Genomic DNA, 12,072 nt, shown 5'->3' on the forward strand with positions numbered 1-12,072 from the left:
CGCGCAGCTCCCGGTGTGAATGCACTCATTGCTTAACATGCACGCCGAAAAGAATACGCGCCGCTCACGCATGCGGTGTGAAACGGCCGTTAGATACACGCCATCGTGTAGGCTACACATAAATCTCTGACCCATCGGCCATCGTCGTCTCCCTCGTCTAATTTCTGTCGCTCTACATACGTCATCTGGTATAATCGAAACGATTGGCTATGAGCTACGTACAGGCGCATTTGATAGACATTCTTAGCACCCAATAAACGGCTCTGGGCATTCGTAAACCACGCCTCAAATACGAGAAAATGAACATGTGGTTCCCAGACCCAATTCTCAACGAGATTGGGTCTGGCGTTAGCCAGGCTATGTACTCCCCTTATGGACCGGGTCAAATTGACCCTAATTGGATTCAATACAATTCCTCAAAAATCACACTATGAAAAACAACAAAGATTTAGATACAAACTGTAAACTTTTAATATCAACATTTGTCAAACATTACAAAAACATTATATCTGAAAATATGATTTATTTTATTTTTTAAAACAGTTTTGTTTGGACAAAATTGGAAAATAAACAGTATACTGATTTTTTTTTGCATTTATTGTTTTTTCCTTTTTTTTTTTTTTTTTTACATTTTATGCTTTGAACATCGTAACTGAACAAAAAAAAAAAAAATAGCTGTATAATGAAAATTTTTCATTTTCCTAAGTTAACTTTCCCTAGTTTCCTAAGACCTATTTTCCTAGTTTCATTATTCACTCACTGGGAAGTGAGAAACCAAACATAACAAAAACATACATCAAATAAATGTTTATTTATTTATTTTTTGGCTCTGTGAAGCTGCCTTTGAAAATCCTACATAAAAGTTTTGGTTAAAAGCTAGGTATTTTAGATATTTTGAATATTGAAATGAGAGCTTATTTTACTATCTGTGTCTGACAAAGATTTTCATCTGTAATTTGCAAATAATTCTAAACACTGTGATTTTATCTTTTTCAAGTGTGTTTGGTTAGGGTTAGAGCACTTGTAGATGCACTTGCACGTTAGAACTGGAGTTGAAGTGCCCTGACATACAGAAAATAAATGTTTTTATTTTGTGTCTGTACAGTTGCTTTTGAATGGCTGTCTATGAGGGTCAAATTGACCCGCGAACATCACAAACGTAACAGTAATTTTGTTTGTATATGTCAAAACACATCAGCATGTTGAAACTTTGCATGCATGTTCATCATGATAAATGAGAAAAAGTCACAAAATATCAAGAAAAAAAACAAAGGTTAACCAGTATTTCCAACAACTTGAAAATCGAAACGGGTCAAATTGACCCGCAACATAACACAAGGGTTAAGGAATGTGTGTGTGTGTGTGTGTGTGTGTGTTAGGTCTGGAGAGGAAAAAAAAAAATCTCCAAACTATCACGATTTTTTTTGTTTACGATCTGAATGTATCGTTCTGAATCCAGAACCGATATTGATTCGAATGAAATGGCTTTATTTTCTTCCTCGCTTATAGCCGAGGTTGACAGAAGTTAGCCACTCTTGCTCCAACAGAGGCTGAAGCGTGTCGTTATCTATGAGTGTCGTAATATCCCTGTCTAGTGGACGTGTGGAAGCGGCGTGAGACTGAATCAGTGTTAAACTCAGAGCCTTTGTCACTATTATAGCGACTTTTCAGACCCCTTTAGTGATTTTTGTTTTAAAAAGCGACTAGCGACAAATCTAGCGTCTCTCTGGTCAAACCTCAGTGACCCCCAAATGCTGTCAGTGGTGCGAGCGCGAGCTCTTGCTCTCTCCCTGCCGTCTCTCTCTCTCGCTCTAACATATGTGGAAACAAACAAGTCTTATCTGGCTAGAACATGACATAAGCCTATAACACGCTCTCACATGTTTATTTTTTAGCATTTTTGGGAGGAGTAAAATGTACATATGTGGATTCAACAACCAGATGCATTTACACTTGTCCAGTTTGGTCTGGAACGGTCTCAGACCTCCTCCTGAAGTGGTTTGAGCGATCGGATCCGTCTGGAATGTGTTTCGCAGGGCATTTACACCTGGTCTCTTCACGATCGGATAGCTATCCCATCACAGAAAACGCTTGAAGTGGCCAGGTGTGAACAGCCCCTTAGGGAAGGCGTTAGCTACTTTCCTCTGAACATAGTTGTCAACACTGGACTGAGTCACTGAAAGCCCTCGCGCTGCTCATATACTGAGAGAGAGACGAGACATTTATCCCAATTATTTGTATACAGTCTAATAATGATAATATAATCTAGTAATACTGATTCATATATTAACAACAGCTTATATATGTAGTAGTTTATACTGTATGGTAATGATAGTATCAGTATTAGAGGAAATACGGTAAAGGGGTGTGGGCACTCTCGCCCGGAAACTGATCTGTATCAGTGTTGTACCAGAAGTAAACGGCACTCAACTTGGCTCCGTCTCTGCGTGTGTTATTGTTCCTCCACAAATATTACAATATACTCTTATACTATTCATTAATTATAAACTAATAGTTTGCAAATTATTTATAAGCGCTGAGTTACTGTATACTTGTGATAAAGTGTCACCATTATTTCAAACTGGTCGCATTAAGTGTAATTGTTCCTTTTGTATGTGATGGAGTGATTCTTCTTTCTCAAAAATAACACAAAATAAACAAAGTAAAGATGAATTTGACTGATAGCATTATTATTATTTTTAACCCCGGATGGGGCTTACGCCACACATATATTGTACACACTATCTACTAGGGGTGTGACGAGACGCTTATCTCACGAGAACGAGACGAGACGAGATTTTTGCACAATTTTTCAGAAATCCTCAATGACAAAATTCATGACTGGAAAAATAGTATGCAGGTGCATTTTTCAATGTTTTAACTAATAATCTTCTAATGCATGTCATTTCAGGTCTACTTTATGAGTATGAATTATCAAAAGCATTGAAAGAAAACAATATACAAGCACTGTAAAGGGTTTTTATTGACTGGCTTTTCTCCTGTATGATTTCACATTAGTCTCTTCAGACCTTACTGTACATTTAAGAGCTTTCAGAACTTCTGATTGAGGCTGTGTGTGACCTCCTAACTGAACTCCTTTTAACACACATTTAACAGAGAAATAAAAACAGTATAAATAACAAAAATAAATAACAGTTTTCTCTTAGTCTTATTAAGTGCAAACAATAAGTGCAAGTGCAACCATAATCAAAGTTAGCACACAGACTCTTTATAATTGTTGTGAAATTGCGGTTTTATTTTGCACCAGCAGTTATAGGTATAGGTAGAGAGAAACGAGGCTGGTGTGTTTGTCTCTACAGTTGTTCTTGCGTTCCCATTATAAGTTCAGAAACGGAGCCTCAATTGTCTGGTGTCCTTTATACGTTACAGTACTCTCTCAATATTCACGGTGCAAACTGAGACCATAGCCGCAAATAAACAGTCCAGAGATGGGTATTGGGAGACAGACTATTGTATGTATATGCAGCCTAATTTGTGCGCAATGCACATCAGGGAGCTTGTGTTTTACCCTTCACTTTCAAATTCGTGACCGCGCGTACTCTGTGTATAGACGAATCCGGCGAAACTACCGGAAGTAAGCGGGCGCCATAACTGAGCTGTTGCTGGGTAGCGTTGCGCCATTGCCTCCTATTGTTTTAGTTGCAACTTGCGTCCACTGGAATAAACAGCCCGCGATTTACGACTGTCACTAACGTTACAACTTTTATAATGTCGAGTGGGAAAACATGTTCCGGTTTAAATTGTTTCAATGGCGGCAGTAAAGGGCGCATTGGGGCAGTGACGTTAGTAACATTACTGTTATGTCTGTTGTTAATGTTTGATTTGCTTGACTGTGACAGAATTTTTTTAAATAACAAATTAAACTAACAAATTAAATTAAATATAATGCAGTTTTTGTTATAATAACAATTATTTAATGACATAAGTAAAAAATATAATAAATATGTAATATAGTGCTCAGCAAAATCTCCTCTCTAGCTATTTTTTCTATTCAATTAACATGCTATGGTCATTAAATGGCTTTCCTGAGCTAAATGTAACGTTATGTGACATAATTGTTCTTCTGCTGTTATATTGACCTCTTTCCATGGTTTAAAAACACTAATTGGTCGATATTATGAATACTTTCTAGCTGTACCTTACCCTTGCCTTTTGCAATGTGAAAATTAGATAAATAATGGACACAAATGAAAAACATGAATTTGTTTATTTGATGTCATTCATTTATTTATTGTTGCCAAATGGACAGATCTTTTTATAGTTTCCTCGTTAGCTAACGTTAGCCTAGCTAGCTTGCCAAGCTATTTTCATAAATAATCTGTAAGATCGTTTGTACCTTCATCTGTGACTGGAGGCCACTGTCTAACATCATCAACCCAACAAGTCATTCTGCCTGGCTGTAGCTGTCATCGAGGGTGCGTTATCACGGAGGTTTGTTTACATACCGCTAACAGCTCAGTAATGGCGTCGCCACAAGATGGCAGCCTACACAGAACGCTCGTCGGATTCGTGTATAGGGAGCAGCGGTGCTGAGCGCACACTCTACAAGATTAGACATGTATCAGACGTTAGTCTATGTTGCGCAAACAAATCCTCCGCCATCGTCACGCGATCAGTGAACTGTGATTCGTGCGGCACTGATTGCAACGGCAACTCGCGCTGGATGAGCAGAGCAGACTTTTACATTAGTTTATAATGGTTTTTATTTTTTTTATAAAAACAACAAAACGATAGTTTAGGCGAATGTGAGTGTAGCGGTGGAATATTCTATGGTAATCTCACCCTCATGCTCAGTCATGGCGATATCGCGAGACAGCTTTTTCACTCGACGAGATCTCGTCACACCCCTACTATCTACATATTAATCCTTATTCACTCAGAGTCTTTATGGTAGAGATGATCTTACCACAGTGTGTCCAGTTTACAGAGAGGATTCGCCAGTAGATCAGAAAGCTGCTTTATTCCTGAGTCTCCTAGTTTATTTTCAGACAGACTCAGATGTCTCAGGTGTGAGGGGTTTGATCTCAGAGCTGAAGCCAGAGCAACACAACCTTCATCTGTGACTCCACACTCACTCAACCTGTAGAGAACAATGACACACATTAAGCCTATATCCAGAGATAAACACAACACTTAAACTATAAATAACATAATGCTGTCAATATGAAATATATACAAATACTCATTAGTTCATGTTGTTAAAATACATCAGTTATGATTAGGGGATTGAATATACAGTTTGTACAGTATAAAAATCACTTCTATGGAAAGTCCCCATAAAACATGGAAAACGTGTGTGTGTGTGTGTGTGTGTGTGCTTAATGTATTTGTAAACATTTAAAGGAATGTGTGTGTGTGTGTGTGTTAGGGCTGGGAGAAAAAAATGATTCACCAAACTATCGCAATTTTTTTGTTTACTGTTTTACGATCTTCTTCCAATTCGTCTGTCTATTAAACCTTTGACAAAATCATCGGTTGAATCATGCGTTAAAATAATGCATTTATCAATTACATTGTTTTGCCACTAGGTGGCGACAAGTGACTGTTAAAAAATGTATTTATTGAATTATTTATTCAAGAGAGTGTATTACTGTATGATGCTCCTGAAATAAAACGGAGAGATGTGATGAATTGTTTTTGTAAATATGACTCATCTTCTTCATCATGTACAGTCTGTATAAGTGTATGATTTAACTTTTCTCCATAGTCTAGTGTTAAAAACAAACCACAATACATTGCAATATCGAATCACAATATTGTAGAATCGCTATTCTTAAAAATCACAACACTTATAGTATCGGCACCCAATTATTTGTATATAGTCTAATAATAATAATAATAATACAATCTATTAGAGCCCGACCGATATGGATTTTTGGGGGCCGATGCCGATACCGATATTAGGGAGTAAAAAAAGTCTGATACCGATATATCGGCCGATATTATTTATGTGTATATTATAATACAGTAGCAATATTATTTATGTGTATTATAGTACAGTATACCAGTCAAAAGTTTGGACACTTTCCTATTGGTGTGTACAAACTTTTGATGGGTACTTTACACAGTATAAACAGAATAAATATATTTTATAAACACGTTTTGCAATGATCACTCAAATGTGGTAATCAAACACTTGTGTGACACAGATGGAGGCAGGGGGAATGATATAATGAGAATTATACAGTTGAGCTGTAACCAAACTAGTTTGCATTGCATGTTATATTATATTATATTCTAAATACTGTTGCATAATCTTCACTAACGACTTTGTCTTTTAATTTAGTCATAACTTGTATCAATAAATATATAAAAAGTGTCACTGACAAAACCTTATTATCTTCTATTTTTAGTCTTAATTCCTCTAATCTCTACCAGCGGAGGAAGAACTCAGATCTTTTTACTAAAGTAAAATGAATAATATCATAATGAAAACGTTTTTAATTACATATGTATACAGTACTTTTATACTATTTTAAATAATTAGTAAGCAAAATGTACTAAACGTGAAACTAGGCTACTCTTAATGCAAAATGGCCCTATATAAAGTGTTATAATTATATAAATTATTGGAATATTGCTTGATGTTGTAACGTAGCGTTATCAGGCAGAATGAGCTTTAACACTGTGTCTACACCGGACGCGGCCGTTACTGCTCGCGTCGCAACAGCTGTTTACCCGAGACAAAGCAGAATCAGTTTACTGTCGGAGATCGCTCGCGCCACACATTTTAATCAATGTTTCATCAACCAATTGCCTTAATAAATAAGAAGTAGGCCTAAATATAGCAGACAATATAATCAGGACTTCTCAGCTGCGCGCTTGCAATAGTCACAAGCTCACACAATACGTGACAGAGGCTTGTAGCAGAGAAATCAATTCTGTGAATTACACTGCGCAAATCACAAGTAGGCTACTACTACCCACCGGATGAAGAAGGGTTGGCTCTCAGTCTCCACAGGCTACATAAAATATTCATTTTATTTTTCGTGTTCGCATTTATGAGGAAAAAACAATGTTACAGACGCGACAGTTCAGCACTACGGATGTGAGCGCTCTGAAAGCGGCACTAAAATATGCTTTGAAACTTTCACATAGACATCAAACAGAAAGCACAAAACCTTTCGTTTCAAAGTGAATTTCGTTTTGTATTAATTGTATCTTAATTTTAATCAATGTTTCATCAACCAATTGCCTGGATTTAAGAAGTAAATATAGCAGACGATAGATAATCTCGACACGGAGGCGCCTGCGGGTGAACTGGAGCTCGTCTCATGAACCGAAACTCAGCGTATAGACCTGAGAATTGAAATATACACTCACCTAAAGGATTATTAGGAACACCTGTTCAATTTCTCATTAATGCAATTATCTAATCAACCAATCACATGGCAGTTGCTTCAATGCATTTAGGGGTGTGGTCCTGGTCAAGACAATCTCCTGAACTCCAAACTGAATGTCAGAATGGGAAAGAAAGGTGATTTAAGCAATTTTGAGCGTGACATGGTTGTTGGTGCCAGACGGGCCGGTCTGAGTATTTCACAATCTGCTCAGTTACTGGGATTTTCACGCACAACCATTTCTAGGGTTTACAAAGAATGGTGTGAAAAGGGAAAAACATCCAGTATGCGGCAGTCCTGTGGGCGAAAATGCCTTGTTGATGCTAGAGGTCAGAGGAGAATGGGCCGACTGATTCAAGCTGATAGAAGAGCAACTTTGACTGAAATAACCACTCGTTACAACCGAGGTATGCAGCAAAGCATTTGTGAAGCCACAACACGCACAACCTTGAGGCGGATGGGCTACAACAGCAGAAGACCCCACCGGGTACCACTCATCTCCACTACAAATAGGAAAAAGAGGCTACAATTTGCAAGAGCTCACCAAAAATTGGACAGTTGAAGACTGGAAAAATGTTGCCTGGTCTGATGAGTCTCGATTTCTGTTGAGACATTCAGATGGTAGAGTCAGAATTTGGCGTAAACAGAATGAGAACATGGATCCATCATGCCTTGTTACCACTGTGCAGGCTGGTGGTGGTGGTGTAATGGTGTGGGGGAGGTTTTCTTGGCACACTTTAGGCCCCTTAGTGCCAATTGGGCATCGTTTAAATGCCACGGCCTACCTGAGCATTGTTTCTGACCATGTCCATCCCTTTATGGCCACCATGTACCCATCCTCTGATAGCTACTTCCAGCAGGATAATGCACCATGTCACAAAGCTTGATTCATTTCAAATTGGTTTCTTGAACATGACAATGAGTTCACTGTACTAAAATGGCCCCCACAGTCACCAGATCTCAACCCAATAGAGCATCTTTGGGATGTGGTGGAACGGGAGCTTCGTGCCCTGGATGTGCATCCCACAAATCTCCATCAACTGCAAGATGCTATCCTATCAATATGGGCCAACATTTCTAAAGAATGCTTTCAGCACCTTGTTGAATCAATGCCACGTAGAATTAAGGCAGTTCTGAAGGCGAAAGGGGGTCAAACACAATATTAGTATGGTGTTCCTAATAATCCTTTAGGTGAGTGTATCTATATTGAAATGTCTACTTTTAAACAGAACAATTCAAAACGAAAGACAGACAGACTCATGTAATCGTATGAAATGTGCATTTCTCTCTGTCTTCACTGAAGATCGCGAGTCAGCCTCATCAACTTCATCTTTGGCTGACACTGACTGAAAACACTTGTTTATTAATAAACAATTAAAATGTCTCCTTGCTATTAGGAGTGTAAATATTAATCGATTCGTATCGATGCATCGATTATACAGCCGACGATTCAATGCATCGATGCGTCTGCAAGAGTATCGATTAATGTGTTTGTTTTGCCGCCTGTCTATTTTCAGCATCCGCTCATATGCGTACAAACGATTGTTGTTATGCGCTGGGCTAACGTTAGTTAGTCACCGAACTAAACTGCCAGTGTGAATGCACCCTCAGTCACTTAGTTGGTGAACTCCAAACTAGCAGTTACTAACGTAAACAAACAGGCGCTAACGTGTACAAAAAAAGGCTACTTCAACAGCTTACTTGAAAAGTCTAGGGTGCTTTCACACCAACTCGGAACGGAACGGTTACGGTTCGCATGAAAAATCGCTAATTATGTAAACGCTGTCTGTCATGCGGACCCGGGTGCGCACTGGGGTACCAAACCCGAGACTGCCTGGAGGAGGTACGCTGAGTTCGGTTGCACTCGAACCGTGCCGCGGCTCATGTGAATGTGAAAGCATCACGGACTCGGGTGCGCACTTGTTCAGGAAGTAAGTGACCTGCGCATGCTTTTTAGCTGATTATGATGTATTTAGTTAAATAAAACACATGTAAGGGATGATAGTGTTGATAATTTACCTTGGATAAGAGCGAGAGTGAGTCTGTATTCGCACACACATAGCGCGTGGACTCAGGGCAACAAATTAATGGAAATCCACTGTCTCCTGCGTTTGCAATCAGCAAAAAGCCAAATGCGACACACAGTAAACCGGTGTTCACTCAGCTGTGCATAATAGCACCAAATAAAATAAAAAAACACAATATATTGACCCGCGTTCTGTTTTCTATCATGCGTCGTGCACGTTTGCGATGACGTAAGATGCACGGAAACGCACCAGGATTCGATAGAATCAAGTTTTGAACTGTATGCTGTAACTGTTATATTTGCTGTTCTATTTGCAGTGCATTGAGCACAACATACACATTATGTGAATAGAATACTGTTCCTGTATTCTCAATAAAAGGCAAATTATAAAAAAAATGTGTTGATTTATTTGAAACTTAATAGATATCATGTAAAAATATCGATTATTGAATCGTATCGAATCGAATCGTATCGCGGGGAATTCTGAAGTATCGAAAATAATTGAATCGTTGGCTTAAGAAATTGGTATCGTATCGAATCGCCATGTAGGCTCCGATTTACACCCCTACTTGCTATATTTGTTGTATTCATAATCATTACTTTTGCCAGTTCTTTGTGACAGCTTTTAGGTGCTTTATTGGCAGCGCAACCCTTACATGAATCACCTCACCCGCATTTTTTAAAATATTCATTTTTCGGCCATTATAAATGCCGATACCGATAGTTTGGAAAATGCCTAATATCGGCCCGCCGATATATCGGTCGGGCTCTACAATCTAGTAATAATTAATTTAACAACAGCTTATATACTATTCGTGAACTATAAACTAATAGTCTGCAAATGATTTATAAGCGCTGTGTTACTGTATACTTGTGATAAAGTGTCACCATTATTTCAAACTGGTCGCATTAAGTGTAATTGTTCCTTTTGTATGTGATGGAGAGATTCTTCTTTCTCAGAAATAACACAAAATAAACAAAGTAAAGATGAATTTGACTGATAGCATTATTGTTATTTTTAACCCCGGATGGGGCTTACGCCACACATATATTATATACACTATCTACATATTAATCCTTATTCACTCAAGAGTCTTTATGGTAGAGATGATCTTACCACAGTGTCTCCAGTTTACAGAGAGGATTCTCCAGTAGATCAGAAAGATGCTTTATTCCTGAGTCTCCTAGTTTATTCCCAGACAGATCCAGTTCTCTCAGGTGTGAGGGGTTTGATCTCAGAGCTGAAGCCAGAGCAACACAACCTTCATCTGTGACTCCACAATCCCTCAAACTGTAGAGAACAATGACACACATTAAGCCTATATCCAGAGATAAACACAACACTTAAAATAATATATATACACATACTCATTAGTTCATGTTGTTCAAATACATCAGTTTGAATCTGTGTATCAGTCGTTCAGTTTATTTTTAATTTTTAATATTGAAAGTGTTTGTTTGGGGCGGTGTTTGTTTGTGTTTAGAGCTCCGTCGAATTGATTCATTAATCCTTGATTTTCTTCTTTACCACTCATTTATTAACAAGCACTTTCTATTTTTATATCGTGTGAACCTATCCTCGATACTATTCCCTATAAAAAAACAATCGGATTGCTTTGATATCGCTACTTAGATCCAACTTTGCGAATCTCGGCTACTAGCCTTTAGCCTGCTAGCATTTCACGCGTGGGCTCGCGCCTATTGACCGTCTGATTTTACACCCGTTTCACTGAAAGGATACAGGTTATATCCAGCATTCCAGTCCTAAATTAGTAGTGATATTGGTAGTATCACTGCTAATTTACTGTTCATCTGTTATAATGGCGAACATATCGGATGTGTGTCTAACGTTACCTCTGAGTGCAGGTGAGGATACATTCGAGCTGATGTCGGTGCGATTGGAACTGAAATCGGTGGAGAAACAGATCCGTGGTCTGCTGGAGAGGCAAGCCGAGCTGCGGGATCGGCGATCAGCGCTTGAAACGTCACGCGCCGATGCTCACAAGTCAGTGGTTAGTAACTTTTTGACTCCGACTTCCTCTACTCCGTGCGTTTCTCTGCCCAGGAGGACGCGATCATCTCTGGCTTCATTCACTCCGGCACCGACACAACACCATGGACCCTGGGTGATCCCACAGCGGAAGACACGAGCCAGGACCAGAGCAAGAACCTCTCCGCCCCTCCCGGTCTTCGAGATCTCCACCCGGAACCGCTTCTCCCCTCTTCACGAGTCGGAACGCGACGACGCCGTGATCATCGGCACTTCCATGGTCCGTCATGTCCGCGCTACCTCAGGTAAGGGTAAAGTGCGCACTCACTGCTTTCCTGGTGCTCGTGTTCTTGATGTCGCCGCACAGGTTCCCGAGATCCTGAACGGTGACGAGCGCGTCGGAGCCGTTGTCCTCCATGCGGGAACGAACGACATCAGGCTGCGGCAGACGGAGGTTCTGAAGAAGGACTACAGGAGCCTGATCGAGGCGGTACGCAACACAGCGCCTGAGGCAACGATCATCGTGTCTGGACCGCTTCCCACGTACCGACTAGGACAAGAAAGGTTCAGTAGACTATTTGCTCTAAATGAATGGTTAATGTCATGGTGTAATGAACAGAAACTGCTCTTTGTAAATAATTGGAATCTGTTCTGGGAGCGACCTAGGCTCTACCGTGCTGATGGCCTGCACCCCA

The 12,072-nt window shown here is 39.5% G+C and overlaps 1 protein-coding gene across 50 annotated transcripts in view; it reads right to left on the bottom strand.

Moving 5' to 3' along the window:
- The window catches only part of LOC130072179 (protein NLRC5-like), a 912,375-nt gene that overhangs the window by 699,068 nt on the left and 201,235 nt on the right, over positions 1–12,072 (bottom strand). For 26 of the 50 annotated variants that reach the window (XM_056237149.1, XM_056237148.1, XM_056237144.1 and 23 more), the window contains 2 exons: positions 10,505–10,678; positions 4,928–5,101 (listed from right to left, as the gene is read on the bottom strand). The exons of 21 other annotated variants lie outside the window; for them this stretch is intronic. In XM_056237149.1, coding sequence (XP_056093124.1) covers positions 4,928–5,101; positions 10,505–10,678 — 348 coding nt within the window. The remainder of the gene's footprint in view (positions 1–4,927; positions 5,102–10,504; positions 10,679–12,072) is intronic. 3 more of the 50 variants (XM_056237170.1, XM_056237175.1, XM_056237157.1) reach the window with 2 other exon arrangements.

This window comes from Rhinichthys klamathensis, unplaced genomic scaffold (genome assembly GCF_029890125.1).
Source record: "Rhinichthys klamathensis goyatoka isolate OS25496 unplaced genomic scaffold, OSU_Roscu_1.1 h1tg000481l_1, whole genome shotgun sequence".
NCBI classification, from domain to species: Eukaryota; Metazoa; Chordata; class Actinopteri; order Cypriniformes; family Leuciscidae; genus Rhinichthys; species Rhinichthys klamathensis.